The sequence below is a fragment of the Gigantopelta aegis genome, chromosome 4, assembly GCF_016097555.1.
Source record: "Gigantopelta aegis isolate Gae_Host chromosome 4, Gae_host_genome, whole genome shotgun sequence".
Taxonomy (NCBI): Eukaryota; Metazoa; Mollusca; class Gastropoda; order Neomphalida; family Peltospiridae; genus Gigantopelta; species Gigantopelta aegis.
Genome location: NC_054702.1, coordinates 67,864,912 through 67,885,462, shown reverse-complemented (window position 1 = coordinate 67,885,462; position 20,551 = coordinate 67,864,912). Strand labels below are relative to the sequence as shown.

Genomic DNA, 20,551 nt, shown 5'->3' with positions numbered 1-20,551 from the left:
CTGCAGCTGACATGTCGTGACCTTGCGTCATTCAACATGTCCGTCAAACCAGCATTGACAGCATGCGTTAAATTAGTTTACGAAAGGAAATGAAATGTTTTGTTTAACGACGCACTCAACACATTTTATTTACGGTTATATGGCGTCGGACATATGGTTAAGGACCACACAGATATTGAGAGGATACCCGCTGTCGCCATTTCATGGGCTACTCTTTTCGATTAGCAGCAAGGGATCATTTATATGCACCATCCCACAGACATGTCTTTGATATACCAGTCGTGGTGCACTGACTGGAACGAGAAATAGCCCAATAGGCCCACCGACGGGGATCGATCCCAGACCGACCACATAGTTTATGTCATGGTACACAAATGTCTTTAAGACCGTTATGAAACTAATATCACAGCAATTTTATATATCGTTTTCAACTAATTAAGTAAACAAAAGGGATATTAATTTTATTTAAAGACATCTCAACAAAGTTTTGGTTCATCAGATGAAGAATAAAGAACATTATTGTTGGAAATTGTCAGAGCATCATTTGCACACATTTCAGGATTTATATAATATTAACATTTTCAAATGTTGCATGTTTCTGTAGGCCTACACCATTTTAGGTAACAGTATACCAAATAGCATCTCGCCGGGTCAAAGTTGAAAGTGCACCTAACTTTTAATAGCACTGTTAATACTATCAATCTTGTCACTGTGATAAATGTGAGACAATGTTTGTTGTCATAAAATATTGTTTCATCTGGCCAGTAAATTACTGTAATTTAATCTGAACCAGAATAAATGTACCAGCTACTATTCTGCTTTTTTTTTTTAAAAAGAGAAAAAAAGGACAATTTTTGTGCGGAACTAGGGTAATGAAAGACGCCTTCCATTAGATTTGAAACTAGCAGCTTAACCGTCATTTTTTGGTTTTGTTATTTGCTTAACAATAATTTTTTGTTTTATTGTTTATTTAAGGGTTAAGGGTGATAGTATTTTACATCCATAGTGTATGTGTCGACTTAAACGGTTCGTGTAGCAGTTTTAAACACGTTATTATTGTACCGGCCTCGGTGGCGTCGTGGTTAGGTCATCGGTCTACAGGCTGGCAGGTACTGGGTTCGGATCCCAGTCGAGGCATGGGATTTTTAATCCAGATACCGACTTCAAACCCTGAGTGAGTTCTCCGCAAGGCTCAATGGGTAGGTGTAAACCACTTGCACCGACCAGTGATCCATAACTGGTTCAACAAAGGCCATGGTTTGTGCCATCCTGCCTGTGGGAAGCGCAAATAAAAGATCACTTGCTGCCTGTCGTAAAAGAGTAGCCTATGTGGCGACAGCGGGTTTCCTCTAAAAAACGGTTTCAGAATGACCATATTTTTGACGTCCAATAGCCGATGATAAGATAAAAAAATCATTGTGCTCTAGTGGCGTCGTTAAATAAAACAAACTTTTTTTCGTTATTATTGTCGTCTATGAGAATCGATATGTTGGTATATTCCCTTATATATTAGAACAGTGTAAAGGGACACTCAATAAGCAGTTCGTTACATATACAAGCAGTTTCAATGGGTAAGTTTGAGGAAGTATTTTGCTTGATTAACCCAGGAGTGACTCATAACGGTGAATAGCGTTTAGTAACAAATGACCATGACCTTGTCGGAACTATTATGATAAGAATTATACTCCATGTTGGATTAATTTTTAATGGCTTTGCTAAACATACTGAAAAAAATTAACATGCTATGATATTATGATACCACCACACAGTTCGTACTTTAATAGTTAAAAAAATGTTAGTTAATATTACCCTTTTCGTTAAAACTGTCAGAAATCCAAGATTTTATTATTTTTCATCTAGTGTTTTAAAATTTAGCAAGAGATCTTGCATACTTATCCAGAGGAAGGGAGTAATGACGCTTTTAAAAGAACAACAAACAAATGTTGATTAAAATAATGCTAACATACAAATATAAACATGTTTTATGTATTATAGCGGGGAAAAACTATAATTGAGAACGATCCCTAAAGAAACATTAAACTTCCTGAATCTCTGTTAACTGAAGTAACCCTGAATAAAGTTTAGTTTTCACTCCACAGTTCTAATTATAAATGTATAATGATAACATACTAATAAATTAACTTAGGTGCAATATCATAGTTTAAAACAAAAAAATATTTGTGACTAAAAATTAATCAATGATTTATGATAAATATAATGATAATGAAATCGCCAAATCTATTTAATACCAAATAAAATCACAATACTACAAAATATAAAACCCATTTCTTTGCAGGCTCATCTTTGAATATAACGACCATCAATGTATGCAACTGTAGGGACATTGAAATTGCTTGCAAGTCAGGGGAAATAATTTCTATCAAGAAAGCAGGACATCTATTCAAATCCAATTATTCTGAGTGTGACAGTCAGGATCTTTTTCAACTTTGCAAAAACAATACCAACAATTGTTGTAAAAGAAACAATGACGATTGTATTTTTCCGTACACCGACTCTGAATTACACGAGCTTGTCCAGGAGTGTTCAAACAGGACTCAGTGTTCTTTTAAACAAATCGTCCTTGCAATTAATAAGAGCAATTGCTCTGAACATACACCACACGGCTCCCAAGCCGTTGCCTCAGAAGTGGAATATGAATGCATCCAAAATGATAATAAATTTGGTAAGCCATTTGCTTTTTAAAACAAAAGAAAAATGAATATAGTCTGATTTTGTACTGCGTTTAATTGTTTATTTCAATTCTAAGGTGGTACTGTCTTGTCTGTTTATCTGTGCGTGTGTGTGTGTGTGTGTGTGTGTCTGTCTGTCTGTCTGTCTGTATGTATGTATTGATGTATGGATATCTATATATTGCATGTATCTGTCTGTCGACCGATCTGCAGTATCAATCGATCTCATTGCGCCAACAATTAAGTAAATTAAACAACGCTCTCATTATTTCCTATTATTACAATATTATTTTTTCTCGGTGAGTGGAGTGGAGTTGAGGTATAATAACATAATGTCCAAAACAAAACCCCAAAAAACGGATCCACCACAACGGAGTTAGAGAGAGAGAGAGAGAGAGAGAGAAGAGAGAGAGAGAGAGAGAGAGAGAGAGAGAGAGAGAGAGAGAGAGAGAGAGAGAGAGAGAGAGAGAGAGAGAGAGAGAGAGAGAGAGAGAGAGAGAGGGAGGGAGGGAGAGAGAGAGAGAGTATTGTGTTTGAAATGGTGGTGTTTCATATGATGATCATGTTTCAGATGATGATGATGACTCACATGCTATTGGACACATTGTCGGCGCAGCTGCTGGTTGTGGATTAATTATCTCTTGCGTCTTGGTTGTCGTAATTGTGAGAAAAAGGTAAACATCTGGGGGGGATTTCTCCAATATTCGCGGTCTTGTTATGGTCTTTTGTCGTTGATCAACTCTACACATGTTTGAAATCAAGGTTGTTGTTTTTTTCTAATCAAGACTAACCTTCAAGACAAATGACACATAAGCATGCGCATTGTAGCTTTAACTTTGAATATTTACAGGAAAGATAGGAAAATAACTTTGAAAAAATTTGTTACATCTGGTACAAAATTTATGCAAATGCATGTATAGGAAATATTGTTAATATTATATATATCTTAGAGGCCTATTCAGTATTGTCATTAGAATTTTTAATAATAATAATAATAATAATACTTTGTAAACTTTCTAGCCATTATTTTTTAGTGGTAATGAAACTGTAAAACCCCACACCTCATGTTATCAAATGAAATATTTTATGTCATACATTGGAGGGGGTCATAATGCTTACAAGGAACATGACCCACTGCTGTTGGGTTTAATGTCCTGTGAATAATAGGACATTATTTGTATTACTAGACTTTCCACCAGCTACTTTCATTTTAGAAATTAATTTGGTAACCCTTCTTTATGTGTCTGGCTGAAATGTGATATTAAAAATCACTGTTTATTCTCTGATCAAATATATCGTTTATTCTCTGCCTATTCTCTGCCCAAATATATAGCCATTTCTCCTGCCAATTTGGTCATAAATGGATCAGCCATGGATATATATATATATATATATATATATATATATATATATATATATATATATATATATATATATATATTATATACACTGAACAAAATAAGAAACTTCCGCTAACTTTGCTTGAACATAACTTGATGAAAACAAACCGGGGGAATAATTGTTATATATGCGTTTAAAGAGTGTTCCATGATGCATCGTTTGGTGCAAAATTCATGGCCATAGGTTAACAGAAACTGGGAGAAATTTTGACCAAGTGTGGTAGGGGTTTAAAAAAAACCCCACCCACTTAATAACGGGTATGACCACCTCTTGAATTGACCACTGCAGTGCATCGCGGGTGCATAGAATTTACTAAAGTGTTGGTTTCTGCCTGTGGAATATTGTTCCATTCCCGAATGAGCGCTTGACGAAGTTCGTTGACGTTAGCGGGTCGGTTGGGACGACGCCTCAATCGTCTGTCCAGACTATCCCAGACATGCTCGATGGGGTTAAGATCAGGACATTTAGCGGGCCAATTTTCAATGAAATCAATGTTATTTGTCCTAAGAAAATTTACAGTGTCTCTAGCTGTATGAGAGGTGGCATTATCATGCTGAAAAATCGAGATGTTGGCATTGTTATGGAACAGAGGAACGACGTGATGAGCGAGAATGTCATCGCGGTAACGTTGAGCATTTAAATTGCCATCAATGACGACTAGTGGAGAACGATAACCATGGGCAATGACTGCCCAGACCATGACACAACCTCCACCCCCGAAATGATCTCGTTCAAGAACACAACAGTCAGCATAGCGTTCATTTCTCCTACGGTAGACGCGCACCCTGCCATCACCACGTTCTAAAGAAAATCTGGATTCATCCGAAAAAATAATGGTATTCCAGCGTCGCCGTATCCAACGAGTGTGTACACGTGCCCAATTAAGACGATTTAGACGATGACGTTGCGTTAAAACGCATCCGACGTAAGGACGTCGTGCATGTAAACCGTTCTCCCGCAGACGATTACGAACAGTTTGCCCACTGATTCGGTTATTATGAAGCCCAGGTGTGTTAGCAGAAGTAGCAGTGGCAGTTTGGAATTAATTGCGCAAATGCGTGTTCATGATATAGCGGTCTTGACCACGCGTTTAATACGCGGACGTCACGACGTGGCAAGTCGTTGGTGCTTCCTGTCGTTCGAATCTTACGCGAAGATTTCGTATCGCTCGACTAGAACTCCCAATATGCCTTGCAGAGTCTTCTGTCGACATGCCAGCATTAAGCATGCTAATCGCCCGTTCGCGTAAATTATTGGGTATTCTTGGCATACTGAAAATGCTACAATGTAAAAAACGTTAATTTTTTTACAAATTTTTAAGTGCTTTCGTTCACTTGACAACAATGTCAGTAAGACAAGTAAAACAAATTGACCGAATACTACACGGAACATGTCGAACCATGCATGCACGTGCAAATTGAATTTCACGTTGTCGACGATTAACAGTGCAAAAATAATCGATAAAATTCATGAAACCTGATAATACAGCTCAAGGCTAATACTACCTATATAATTTCATTACACAATGAATTCTTTAACACAACAAATACTATATGTACAAATCTGAAGTTTCTTTTTTTGTTCAGTATATATATATATATATATATATATATATATTCTTCTTTTTTTCAGAATGAAAGCAAACATCAACAAAACCAAACTCCCTGAAGACTCACAGCCAGGGGCCAATTGTTCGATGGTCAATGATGGAGTATATACGTATGTTACCACGTCTGAGTTTGATCTAATACCACAGAAGGCACCGACATATGAAGACTACAACACCCTATCGTACAATAATCCACCCGTAATGCACAATGTTGTAGAATCTAGTTTTTACGATCATATGGTCTCGGGCTCGGATGACTACGACCACCTGCAACAAAACATGACAAGACACATCCTACAGTTGCCAGTTCGGAATATGGCACCGCCATAACCCCGCAGAGATACATCAGGCAAGGGAGTGGTGCACTTTCAAATACTTGACGAGGATATACTTCAGGGGTGGATACAGGATTCTTCATGGGAGGGGTGCACCTTTTTAATAAAAGACATGAAATGTTTTCCAAAGTACACCAACATACATTATAATTATAAAGGCAACCTTCCACAGAAACACATATGAGACCCAAATCTTCCCCACAAAAAGTTAAAAGTTAAAGTTTGTTTTGTATAACGATATCACTAGAACACATTGATTTATTAATCATAGGCTATTGGAAGTGAAACATTTGGTAATTTTGACATATAGTCTTAGTGAGGAAACACGCTACATTTTCACATTAGTAGCAAGGGATCTTTTATATGCACCATTCCACAGACAGAATAACACATATCACGGCCTTTGATACACCAGTCGTGCACAAAAGGTTAACCATAATTAAAATGTCTTGAATGCGTCGTGAAGTAAAACTTTTCTTCCTTCCCTAAAAAAAAAAAATGCTAATAAATAAAATAATAAGCGGATGGGTGCGCATCCCAGAACCCACCACATGGATCCGCTCCTGTACTTGTTTTAGTGCTTATGACCAGGATTTGCATCTCAATATCTGAACTGTTTGCCAATGACAGAAGTTAATGGGTGAAACTGAATGAGGAACTCTGCTTCTATAACCTTTCATATACCTGTCACGAGATGGATCAGATAGACGTACGTTCTCCCATTTTTGTTTGGAGGACAGGCTGATGTTTGCACGAATTAAACGAAAATGCCCTAATCTTGATAACAACATTTATTCATATTAGCATTAATAAAAACAACGTCTACATAGGAATCACGACGCATTTTTACATGGATTACTAATATTGTTGGTAGATTGATGGAAATATGTGGTGAAAAGGTTTAAGGCAAGCTCATTTTGCTCGAATATCTTGATCTTTTTTGCCCGAGTTTGCTTCAGACCTGGGGCGGGGGAAGAGCAGTTGTCCCCGGTCTCCTACGCTTATGTGTCAGAAAGCAACCTAAACGATCCACTGAAAGGGCTGGAACCTACGACAGATTGCATATCATACTATCTACCTTTGACTTGCTGCTTTTAACATGATGTCTCGACCCATCGAAAACAAATCTATTTAGAGGAAATGCTTCTACACAATGCTCTTTATTACCTATTTCGTCCTCTATAGTGTCGGCGAAGAACCCGTTTACACTATCATATATACTCTTCAAAAAAAAAGTAGGGGAACTCTAATAAGAATTTACAATGGCCAAAATTGTAAAGTATATTAACTGCGGGGAATGGTTATATAATAATAGTGAATTAATTGGGCAAACATTACAACCGGTAGTTCAGTATTACAGTAGGTGTTATGACCACCAAAGATCTTGAAGGACGATTGGGGTCAGAAGTGAAATTTGAAAACTAACGTTGTTTTTTTATCAGTAAATCGCAAATTCAAACAATAAAAATGACTAAATACAAAACAATAACAACTGTATGATCAACAGAATGAAAAAGATTGACAGAAATAATGTTCCACAGTGATTAATCGACCTTCCTGGAAATTGTCAAAATCGAGAATGACACCCCACGCACGTGTACGAGATGACTGCGTGGTGCACGTGCAAACTATGGAATGTGCTTCGGTGTGTTGATAAACAGACCTGAACGTTCTTTACTAGGATGTCTGTGGTCAAAACGCATGTTCGGTCTAATAGTTGGTATTAACATTAATATTTCAGGTTCCCCTACTTTTTTGAAGAGTATATTTATTGAAAACATCGTCATACAAATTTGTTTGACGCTGTTCCACAACAAATGTATGATATAAAAGCGAATAGACAGCTTCTTCATCAAATTTGAAATAATAAAACATCCTACATGCTAACCCTATTGTCAATAAATGTAAAAATTCCATGATGTGTTCAAGTTTTGTTATTTTGTAACAACTATTGTTAACCGTCCCAACCTCTGATGCATTATAACTACTAGTAAATAGGTATCCACTGTAATGTCAATTAAAGTGGCAATTGAAATGGCACCATATTAATATTATAGTCTTCGAAAGATAAAAAGCAAATCAGTAATACTTTTACTGTATAATTGTAGAACTAAGTGGTAGTTATTGAGATATTCATAATAAAAGCATAAACGAGAACAAGAACGATAATAAAAATAAGTTTAATTCAAATCGACAATTCACCCAAGATGTTTGCTGGTGACGTTCTGCAGTCGAATAATTACTGTTATTGCACACTGTTGTTGCTTCTTTGTTTCAAGCTGGGATGGTACCTGGGTTGGGTACAGCTGCCGGTGCTGCAGTGTTGTACTGAGGTGGTGTGTCGTACTGTGGTGGACTAGGAGTGAACGAGTGCTGGAAAGGAGTATAAGCAGAAGTGTCCGAGGAGGGCGAGTTTGAAATAGCTGTTGCATCATGAACTGGTATGTATGGGTCCGGGGGCGAGTTTGAAGTAGCTGTTGCATCATGTACTGGTATGTATGGGTCAGAATTCCCTTGGATGGGTGTCGAGTCCACGTTTGAGCCTACGTTTGGTCCTACCGGAATTGAATCATGGCCCGAGGTTGGAGGATATGAATCAGGATGTGCTACTGGCGCCTCAGCTAACTGAACGGGAGCATCATGAGTTGGGTATGAATTGACTGGAGTCTTCAGGGGAAGGTGATTCCCAGAATGCGCTGTAGCCAGGACATCCCCAATACCAGGCGCGCTCTTATGATCACCTCCCGCATATACTTTATTATCTTCGATGGGTTTGTAATCCGTCACGGTCGGAGCCTGGTGAGGACCATCTTGATATCCATGTCTAGGTCCACTACTGTCTCCTTGATAGCCAGTTCTGCCACCATCCCCTTGGTAACCAGTTTTACTACCTTCACCAGGATAACCAGGTCTAACAACATCACCATGGTAGCCATTTGCACTACCATCACCTTGGTAGCTAGAGGCAGCACTAGGGTGCTTAGCTGTATCACCATGGGGTGCTCTATTTTGGTAGTCTGAAGGTCCACTACCCTGGTGTCCTGCAGTGGGACGATAACCATCGGCAGCAGCAGCACCATGGCTGTCATCTCCACGATAACCAGTACTGCCTTCGGTTCCATGATTATTGTCTCCTTGTTTGTCATAGTATTCTGGAGCTGCACCACTGGGGTTTCGTCCATGATCCCTGCTAGCTTCAGGGGCACTTCTGTAACCACCGTCGCCTGACGACGGCCTATCCCCTTGATAATGACCACCCTGAGGGTTGTTGTCTTGGTAACCCTGCCCTTGTCCCTGTCCCTGTCCTTGATGTGGTTGTTGATCATGATGGTTGCCTTGGTCATCACTGGAACCCGGTGCAGGCGTCTCTTCCCCATCGGTGGGGATATATTTCTCCTCGGCGCTAAAACTAGGTATACTGTTAAAGCCAGCTCCGAAAGCTGCGTTGGCACTACTCTTAGTGTGTGGTTGTACGTTACCAAACAGCGGAGATCTTTCAAGGAATCCTTTTCTTCCAGGGAACTGAGGAGGAGCAGGCGGCTGGTCCAAGTGCCGGAGCGAGGGAGAAAGAATACCGCCAAAGTCTGTCTTCTGGAATGGATGGCTCCCAAGGTTGCTAAAGTCGCTGAAACTAAGGTCAAATATTCCAGTGTGTTTTTTAGGACTATTTCGACCGCCGAATGACACGCCTTTATCTTGCTCTGAGAAAAAGGGGTGGTCTCCAAATATACCTCCACTGGTTAGTGGGCGGTGATTCATAATATCGAATGGCCCTCGTTTTGGTTGTGGCTGTGCAGCTGGCCCTAAGTCTCGTCCACCATTATGGCCAGGTGAATATCCTATGACGCAACAACCAATAGGATCTGGACTAGATCCCCCAAATATCTGAAAGTCATGCAATAAAAAGAGATTATTTCATACGTTTCCTCTATTAACCGAGTAGGTTTCTTTTTTATCAGAATGAAAATCAGGATAATAAGAATAAAATCCTTTCTTTTATAGACGATGCACTAGATAGAGAATCATATAATCAACCACTATTTTGCAAAATGCCCATTCGACTCTGCATTGTGCAGAGATAAAGCCCTGATTACGGTTTTGTTGTTCAGATTTAATTCCTCAAAAACGTTTTCTCAATTAACTCCCCTGCCCATATCGTTCTATCATTTGGCTATTCTCCTTTCAGGTAACACACCACTATTTGTCGTGTCGTTGCTTACTGTAGCAGCTTAATATAGTCCGGTTTAGGAAATAGTTCCTCATAAAAAAATTAAAAAAACTTCAAAATTGTCATATGCCTTTTGAGAATCTTTCTTTGATGATTACATGTAGGTTAACCTCTGTAGTATTTAAATAGCCCATTGGTTTGAAGTAACTTGATATATGTAGTACTAACTGATAACAACTGTGCAAGTCGTATGGTGCCACTTATATAACAACAACACGAGGCGGTGGTCAGGCATGAAAAATGTCGTGGTCGACCTATGTTGATTTTTTACACGGTACTTGTCAGTCGAGAGTACTCCCTAAAATTAGTAGTGGCATGACCCTCTCGACAATGTTGTATTTTTCACAGAATATATTTTGACATAAAAACTGTATTGAACTGCATGGAGTAATTAATGGTGGTGTGTAACCTTTCATTAAAGTCTCTGACACATGTTTCCGAGATAAGTACCTTTTTGTGTTTCAAATAAAATAAAATGCTTTTGAAGCTACTACCAAACACAACACGACCTAAACAATACTGGATTTGTCAATATTGATAATGTAAGCAACAAACATTGTAATTGCTGAAAATATTTTACACTTCCTAATAACAAGAATCAATGCCTTTAACGCCTTTTTTAATATCAGAAGGTAATGCATATATTTATAGAATCCGTGATACAACTAATATTTTTACAAGAATGCCCTTTATGGAAGAGAAGTCATGTCCCCTCAACTTTCTGAATTTACTTTTGTAGTTTTGTCACGAATGAATTGCTACATTTGTTACACTGTATAGTAGCCAATAATGTTACATTATTTTAACACTCAGAAACAGCTATTATCGCCATTGCCATCACTACTCCGTTAAAAGAGTACCACTACCCACCTCTACCCCGGGTTTCGATACACCAAATCGATGGACGTTTCTGTAAATATACGATTTTTACCGTCTTAAATACGTACCATTAAGGCATGACCTATGACAGAACTGTCACCATTCAACTGGGCACCATTTGTGGTTTCAAACGTATATGGTTTGCCATTAAGCCCGGGGTAAGATCCTAGGTAACCAGCAGGTCTGAAACCCAAAGCAAATTGATTAATGTTTACGTTTGTTAAAAGAAAATGCAGCTAATAAGTATGTATATAAACAAGACTACTTCTTAATTATAACAACTTGTATTAGCGTTATGCAGCGCGCAGAATATCATAGCAGAATACATTCCAGTAGCAAAATTCTAGTGGCACTACTGTATAGACCTAGCTGTTGGAACAAAGAGGCATGGCGGAGCAGGAGGGGGTAAGCTGGGGAGGGGCTCTACCACCCCCACCCCCCCCCCCCCAAATAATTCTGAATCAAAAATATTATTGGTAGTAAATCTTAAGGCAGAGATGGAATTTTACTTGTAGAATGTAGGAAATTGCATTTTAGGGCATCTACTTTTCAAAATGTTACGGGGGAGCATAGTCCCGAACCCCCTAGAAACGTTTCTTAACGTCGTCGATCTCCGTCAGCCTCCCCAATGTCTACTTGCTTCCGCCGTGCCTGATAAAGGACAGTTTAAAAGAAGGTGATTTTTTTTTTACAATTATAAGAAGTTGATTATCTTCTCAAAATTAATACCAATGAAGAATTCCATATATATATATATATATATATGTATGTCTGTATGAATTAATTTTTAAAATATAAATTGTCTAGTACTGTCTCTGTTTAACAGATTTCAACATTTTGTAAATGTGCTGTTAATCTCAAAACTTACGGAAGGTAATAAATGATTCATAACAAGAAGGTATGGGTCTAAAAGCAAACAAAAAGATAGCATAATGGTAACATGATGGAATGCGCCATGTAAAACGTTCAAGTCGAGTGTCCTCCATTCACCAACACATGGAATGAGACAACCTAAACAAGAAAATATAATTAGTATATTAGTTCAGCTGCGAAATTTCGTTTTATTATAGACATGCAGGACAAATTTATGACGAATGACAAGCGTATTTAAAAGGACTACCCGGAGTCTGCAGCCTCCCCGTCATGGACAGGAACTCTCTGGCTAAAGTCACAGGCTGTGCCCACGACAGGCGTGCTTGAACAGTTCTCTGATGGAAGCGTGCCTAACATTTACCCACACCCACACGCCCACAGTCTGCAGCCATCGTAAGCCATGCCAGAGATGCGATCCGCGGATGGACATGCCTGAACCATCATTGGATATGGACACGCAAAAAACCCCAAAACAAAACTGTTCCCATTCACACTGTAAGATGTTTCCTACTAACTGAGCCTTTTTGGCAACTAAAATTACATATTAAATGTATTTTCTTTTGTTTAGACTACCAGTGTCTGCCTGTCTAATGTGTTTCGGTCGTGCGCTCATGTTTATGGAAGTCATTGGTGATTTTCTTCCCAATACATGTGTGTGTATATATTTATATATATATATATATATATATATATATATATATATATATATATATATATATATATATATATATATATATATATATATATATATTTGTTTTTGTTTTTTTTGTTTTTTTTCGTAAGCACTATATTATTGGAAGGTAAAATCTGGTTTGGTCTACTACAAACATTAGGACAACAACAAGCATCTTGTTTGTACAGACATTGGTATTCTAAACAGGAAAATATCTTTAATATGTCATTTTAGTCATCAAAAAGGATATGTTAGTCGTAAACATGCTACAATGGCACAAACTTATGATAGTCCCTTTAAAACACAAATATAATGCAAGCAGAATACAGGCAAATAAATATGAAAATGAAAATTTGTTTAATGATTCAACAGACAATTGGAGTTTCATAGCCGTACCTAGAGGCAGGTCTTTACATTTCGACCAATTTGATCGCATATGCGACCATTTTCGTTTTCGTTTGGCGAATGAAACATTTTATACGGTCGCTATATATTTGTAGTGGTTTTTTTGCGATTTGTGTCTGGACAAACTTTGGGGAAAATCTAACGGCAATTAAAGGTAGGAGAGTAATATTTCGTAGTTGTTAACAATTTGGTTCGGACAATAGATTTGGTTTCCAACAATTAATGTAATTTTTATTTATTATCCATTTTTAGAGAAATAAGGTTCTTAAATCTGTGACAGTATGCCTTTAAAAGGAAAGTAAAAGTTTTTAACAATACATTACAATTCTAAATGAAAAGTCGATCACGTGATTAACATAGACTGGGATCTCTGTCAACCATTTTTTATGCAGCACGCAAACACATCGTTAACATACAGAAGAAAATCAATTATCTGTCGGCGAATCCCGAATATATATACAAAGATTCCTTGCGATGTTACGACTACGAGGCACATTTTTTCCATTTTCCATGGAAAATACTTAGTACTTTTTACTTTTCTTTTTCAAATCTGATTTGTTATAAATAAAATGTGTCATTAATGCATGAATTAAAAAGCAGAAAAAAGTTGTAAACTTGTATTTCTGCTTATCACATATTTATAACAGCATGCATCAGTGAATTTAGGGGCGGGATTTAGCTCAGTCGGTTGAGTGCTCGCTTGAGGTGCTTCCTTCGCAGGATCGAACCACATCGGTGGATCCATTCAACAGAGTGGATTTTTTTTTTCCGTTCCAACCAGTGCATCACAACTGGACAAAGGCCGTGGCATGTGCTTTCTTGTCCGTGAGAAAGTAAATATAGAAGATCCCTTGCTGCATTAGATGATGACGTGTTAGAATTACCAAATGTTTGACATCCAATAGCCGATATTTAATTAACCAATGTGCTGCACTGGTGTCGTTAAACAAAACGAACTTTAACTTTAACATCAATGAATTAAAATACTGTTTTGTATATGAGGACTGCCACTCCAGCATTACATTTTAAAGTTTGTATTATGGTAGAGCCTTAGAATTTACTTTCTGATATAATACTCAACAGACAATTAAAGATACTAAAGTCACCCAGTACATATCATAGGCGTACGGGCTCCCATTTTGGTAGGGGACAGGCCGATTTTTGCCCGAATTAATGAAAAATGCCCGAATGTGGATTACAACGTTTATTCATAATTAGCATGACTGCCCGACAGCTATATACGGTTGCAATCGAATTGCCACGCATTTTTACATGGATTACACCTAATACTGTGGGTAGGATGATGGAAATGCATGGTGAAAAGTGTTCAGGCCATCTTAGTCCTCTTTAGTTTAGAAGTGCATACGATAAAGTGTTCTTTTTATGTTTCTGAAGTCCTCTTTTTTAAAACTAGAAATAACCCTATATTTTTATTTTCATTTCCCTATACTTGTATCACTGCACCGCACTCTATAGTTAATTTAAGCTAGATACGGCCCTGAATTTTAATAATATTAGTATAGATATTAATTATGTTAGTACATTTGTACAAAACTACAAGTATATGTACATGCGCGGATCAATAGAGAGGGTGCTGGGGTACGCACACACACCTCATAATCTGAAGTACCCCGAAATACTGTGTTTAGCACATAAGATGAATACAATTTGTATTCATTGTTTTTTCTTTCTTTTTTTTGTATTGAGGATCGTGTAATATCTTGGTCAGCATGATATTTCTGTAGAAGATTTCCACATAGATAGTACATTATTCAATACTGGAGGTGCCCTTTTTTAACATTCCATCCCATTCATAAAAAAACCCTGCCTCCGCCCCTGCACGTACAATAAAGCAAGCAAAAATCCCACACCAATGTACCGAACATTTAAATGATCTATCTCTAGCACTGGACAAACACAGACACACGGACAGACAGAAAGACATAGCCACATACTGCTTTGCTTTTGCTCGTCTCTGATGCTTTTTCATGTGGCTGTAAATAAAATGAAGCATTAAATATCAAGCGTGTATAAAATTACATGACACAATAAACAAATATAAACTAATGCACACAAGTACCAAACAATCAGAAAATGTGTCAGCGCTGCGCAGGCGCATCCGAACTTCGTGATAATTGCGCAGGCGCAGGCGAAGTTCGTGATAATAGCGTAGACGCATGCGAACTTCGTGATAATAGCGCAGGCGCATCCGAACTTCGTGATAATAGCGCAAGCGACACAGCATTTCAAAGCCACTATTAAATACTTTCCATTTGTTTATCAATGTACTATATTTTATTCATTTAAAAAAAAAAAAAAAGTATATACCTTTACGTTTCACCAATGATTATTCTTAGTTATTACCGCATGTGAACTAAATATTATCAAAAGTAACTGAGACTACGTAACTAGGCGGTGATGGTATAGAATCCACAGGTCTGTACAATGCGGTTTTCTGTTAAGAACAGGTTAACCGTGTAGTTCACTAATCGTCTTAAAGCTTACAACACTAAAGTCGAAAATTATCATCGAGCTACATTATAATATTACATGGTACAATCCACAGACAAGATATACTGAAGTAAGGACACAGGGTGGACTGAAGTGGGTGACAGGTGGGCTCTGGCCCCTCGCCGTCAAAATGACAGACACATTTTTCTCTTCCTGGTTCATTTTGATTAAAACACTGACATATAATTTCGACCGAGTTTTCCTATCTGCTCTAAACACTGAAATAGTCATTGGCATTGCCAGGATTGTATACTGGATGGGATTACCACATTGGGGGTGGGGGTGGAGGTGGGGGAACACTGTTTATACAAGTGTTAAGAGACAAGAAGAAAATATAAATGGTGGCCCCCATGTCCTCTGCCGGGTACGCCAGAGGAAATAGCCTTCCATTGACCCTCCGATTCTTAGGAGGTCAAGATTTCACTTTTAAGAATTGTTGTGCCCCCTCAGAAATTCTAGATCCGTCCTCAGTGCAATATGATTTAACAAACACTTACTCAAATGAGGTTACCAAGGGAACACGCTCGTGAAATATTGAGTTTCAGATGGTCTCAGACGTTACTGGCGTCTGAGCACAAAATTAGTAATATAGCAATATAAAATAAAATAAATATCCCATAATGAACATTAAGGTATAAAGGGCAGCTTGTATAAAACAACATGTCTTTAAAGGGAATTTTAGATATAGACATTATATACATACATGCAAATATTTGATCTCATTATTAAAGGATCACCTGCTCACAAAGAAGGCACATTTGGTTAGGTCCTGAAGGTGGCGTTTTAAATAGGTTGCACTGTATGCCCCAAAATATGAATTTCCTTGAGACTCGGGTCAGAAAAAACCCGAAATCTTAGTTCACAAGATCGATGGACTGCTTTCAAAACAGACACCGCGAGTCGCATTAATTTACGAGCATTCGAATTATATGCGTCTCTTGTTGCTAATCATTGTTCAATATGAGCCATGGCCGTCACATACAGCTCTTATTCGTAAAACCACAAATGACCGAAGTGGGCATTGTCAAAGATGTAAAGCGGCGAATACAATTCCTAACTGTATAATTATTATGTACCATTTTATTTTACTGTTATTGACGAACATGTGTGTATAAGGATGTACGAGTTTGTCTGTTACTCCAGAGCCGTCGGGGGGAATGTCAGAGAATGAACACAAAATATCCCGTTGGATCTGCCTTCCCTCAAACCCGTTAGGGTTTAAAGACTTTGTTTAAAGGTAGGATCACACGGCTTCTGACCTTCAAAACAACCCACTAAAATATTGCCTGAAATGTTTAATAATTTAATTTGTTTGGATAAGTACATTATTGAACCAGCCACACAGCGCCATATTTCTTTTGATCCTAAACTGTTTAATCAGCGGACAACTTATTTTGGATTCTAAATTTAAAGTTTGTGGACCAGTTGATCTGCATTTAGCCTAGTACTAAATGGTAGAACCACGTTAAATGACGATTCTAACAATTTGTTCTTTATATATTAAATAAACACAATGATTTGAGGAATAAAACACTGTTCGATTACATTATAATTACTCATGTTTCGCAAATTGCTGAAGTAGCCGATATTTTTCTAATAATAATAATAATAATAGGGCCTAATAATAATAATAATAATAATAATAATAATATATTGTAGGCTAAGTAGGAGAGGGCCTCCTCGTAAGTTGGATACCCTGTGCCCAATCCTTTTATATACTACACGCATATGCAATAAAAAAAAATATGCTTCAACCAGTCGCCATATCTCCATTACAATCCAGGAGCGTAGGCTGGGGGGGGGGGGGGGTCTGGGGGTTCGGACCCCGACCCCCCCCCCCCCCCCCCCCCCCCCCCGCTGAAGCAAATGGTCCTCTTTCAGAACTAAAACATACAGGTTTATACATATGGAGTTTCTGGTGGTGCAAAAACAAAATAGAAAAGGTCCACTTGGTTCATATTCGAACCCCACCCCACCCCCCCCCCCCCCAGGTAAATCATTTAATTCTGACTACATAGCCATAAATAAAAAAATGACTCTACTAAAATTTTTAAAGCTAAAACCAGCTGTTTAAATTGTTTGCAAAACTGTTTATGGTAGCGAGCGTTGGTGTCATTTTTTCTTTTTGGAGTGACGCGGGTGTAGAGCATAGGACGGGATGCATTATGACAAAAATAAAGAAAAGATTCTGTGGTTATCTTTCTTTCTTTAACTTAGTTTCGTGCTTATATCTAATTAAGGTTCAAGCACGCTGTCCTGGGCACACACACCAGCTATCTGGGCTGTATGTCCAGGACTTTACTTCATATTACAAACAATTAGCCGTCAGGCATCGAACCAATTACAAAAAAGAAAGAAAGAAAAAAAGAAAAAAACCCCCACAAAAACAACAACAAAAAAACCCCACGAAAAACCCCCACGCTAACACTTTTCTTTTCGTACACAAGGGAGATAACTGTTTACTGTTACCATAGTTAATAAACTTGCACTCATTGTTTATTTATACGCATGTAACCTGCTCGAATCTACCTCTAATTTGTCAGTTACCGTGCGGCCATGACTTCAACAATATTATTTTTTATTTATATTTCTCTCCGACTAGCTTGTTAACTCAGATCCGACTTCAAAATAGCATTCTCATTTGGGTTCGCGTGATGTATATTCAAATTACAGTCCTGGTCTCCCTTTCCAGACTTTAACATGTTTTATTCATTTTATCATTTCATTCAAAACATGAACTGATGAAGTTGATTGAAAATGGCAACTCGTTGAAGCCATAATATAATTGTACTTACTCCACTCCAACATGAAACTCGTCCGGATCGTAAATGGGGCCGGTATTCTTGCACCCTTGGCTGAGGTCCCCATACTGCATGATGGTCATCCGGTGAGGTTCGGATCGCTTGCCGGTGTATCCTGGCATATCTACAGTCACTGTCATTGGTTCGTCGTATCCATAGCAACTCTAAGAACAGTTAAATATAGGTTTTTTTAAATTCACCTGACCAAACAGAACCCGTTTATAAACTGTTCGTTTAATGAAGAATTAAGTTTGTTTTGTTTGACGACACCACTAGAGCACGTTGATTGATTAATTAGTCATCGGCTACTGGATGTCAAACATTTGATAATTTTGACTCATAGTCATCAGAGGAAACCAGCTACATTTTTTTTTCTAATGCAGCAAGGGATCTTTTATATACACATTCCCACAGACAGGAAAGCACATCCCACGACCGCTGACCAGTTGTGGTGCACTGGTTGGAACGAGAAAAAATTCAATCAGTTGAATGGATCCACCGAGGTGGTTCGATCCTACGACGCAAGCACCTCAAGCGAGCACTCAACCGACTGAGCTAAATCCGGCCCCTTGTTGGTCGAAGTGGCACTTCCCAGGCTGTCAAACGTTTAATTCTAGACATAATGATGTGAATTAGTACTCTCGGACTCACCAGGGTCGTACCTACCGGGAAGGGGTGGGATGGTGGAGGGGTGGTATGGTGGCGGCGGTGGTGGTGGTGGTATGTATGTGGTGGGAAGGGGGGGGGTTAACGAGGAAGGTGTTTCCAAGAATACATAGACTCCCATTTTTGTAGGTCCTGTCTGTGGTATGGTGCATATAAAAGATCCCTTGCTGCTAATCGAAAAGAGTAGCCAATGAAGTGGCGACAGAGGGTTTCCTCTCTTTATATATCCGTATGGTCCTTAACCATATGTCTGACTGACGCCATATAACCGTAAATAAAATGTGCTGAGTGCGTCGTTAAATAAAACATTTCTTTCCTTCCATTTTTGTAAGGGCGGCAGGTTGCTTTTTGCCCGAATTAAACAAAAATACCTGAATCTGTATAAGAACGTTTATTCATATTAGCATAACTGCCAAACGGTTGCACAGGGTTCCAAACGAATCAGTAGGTATTTTGTTTTATATGGATTACAACTAATGTTGTGAGTAGAATAATTGAAATACATGGTAAACAGGTTTCAAGCCAGCTCATTCTGCCCGAATGTCTCCATCGCTTTAACCCGAATTCGAAGATTTGCTTCAGGGCAGGGGGCAGGGGGATTGACACCCTGGCACGCACCCCGTCTCGTACGCTTATACTAGATTAGCAGGCAAAAGTTCCAATGTTTGTTTAAAGGTCCCTAGCTGGGGGAAAAACCCCAACATAAATTACTGTGTTCTGATTCATGTATTTACTCCCCCCAGTTATTCTAGGTAGAACCCATTAGCCAAACGACATAAAAGGAAAAGAATGTTTCTTTAACGACTCCACAGCATATTTTAAACTACAGAGAAACCTCTCAAAACAGGACCCTCTGTGAACCGGAATCCCCCAAAACCGGACATTTTTTAAGATCCATATTTAAAAATCAGTACAGATATTTTACTTGTTCCCGAGGTTGTCCGGTTTAGAGGGGTTTCACTGTATTATATAATGTATATATGGTTAATTTCCATATTTGATCAAAATCAAAGAGAAAACCCGTTGCCGCCACGTAGACTGCTCCCGATGAAGCAGCAAGGGGTATTTTATCCACAAGTATGTACATTCCCATTTAAGCAGGACAATACCATAGCCTTGATGTACTAGCCACGTCCCGCGTTCGACATGATTACAACCATTATGGACATCACTCCAACTAGACAATGATTCAATGAACGTTAGTTTGTTTTGTTTGACGACACCACTAGAGCACATTAATTTATTAATCATCGGCTATTGGAAGTAAAACATTTGGTAATTATGACGTGTAGTCTTAGAGAGGAAACCCGCTACATTTTTCCATTGGTAGCAAGGGATATTTTATATGTATGACACTGGCGTAGGAAGCGGGGGGGGAGGAGGGGGGCATGTGCCCCCTCTTTGTAGGAGCAGCGATGGTTTTTAAAAATATATTTATACATGTGTGTATATATGTATATATATATATATATATATATAT

The 20,551-nt window shown here is 38.4% G+C and overlaps 2 protein-coding genes across 3 annotated transcripts in view; one reads left to right on the top strand and one right to left on the bottom strand.

Moving 5' to 3' along the window:
* LOC121369951 overlaps window positions 1–6,336 on the top strand; it is a 17,162-nt gene extending 10,826 nt beyond the window's left edge. The window contains exons 2-4 of the mRNA XM_041495034.1: window positions 2,297–2,683; window positions 3,262–3,364; window positions 5,724–6,336. Of these exons, the coding sequence (XP_041350968.1) occupies window positions 2,297–2,683; window positions 3,262–3,364; window positions 5,724–6,030 (797 nt within the window). The 3' untranslated portion in view covers window positions 6,031–6,336. The remainder of the gene's footprint in view (window positions 1–2,296; window positions 2,684–3,261; window positions 3,365–5,723) is intronic.
* Window positions 6,337–8,201: 1,865 nt separating this feature from the next.
* Window positions 8,202–18,549, bottom strand: LOC121372204 (hornerin-like). 2 transcript variants are annotated; one of them, XM_041498489.1, is made up of 4 exons: window positions 18,400–18,549; window positions 15,049–15,087; window positions 11,211–11,325; window positions 8,202–9,920 (listed from the first exon to the last, which is right to left on the bottom strand). In XM_041498489.1, exons 1-4 carry the CDS (start codon window positions 18,543–18,545, stop codon window positions 8,310–8,312), a joined length of 1,911 nt encoding a protein of 636 aa, XP_041354423.1. In that variant the 5' UTR covers window positions 18,546–18,549; the 3' UTR covers window positions 8,202–8,309. The 2 variants fall into 2 exon arrangements, with proteins under 2 accessions (XP_041354423.1, XP_041354424.1); XM_041498490.1 differs by lacking the exon at window positions 15,049–15,087.
* Window positions 18,550–20,551: the final 2,002 nt, after the last annotated feature.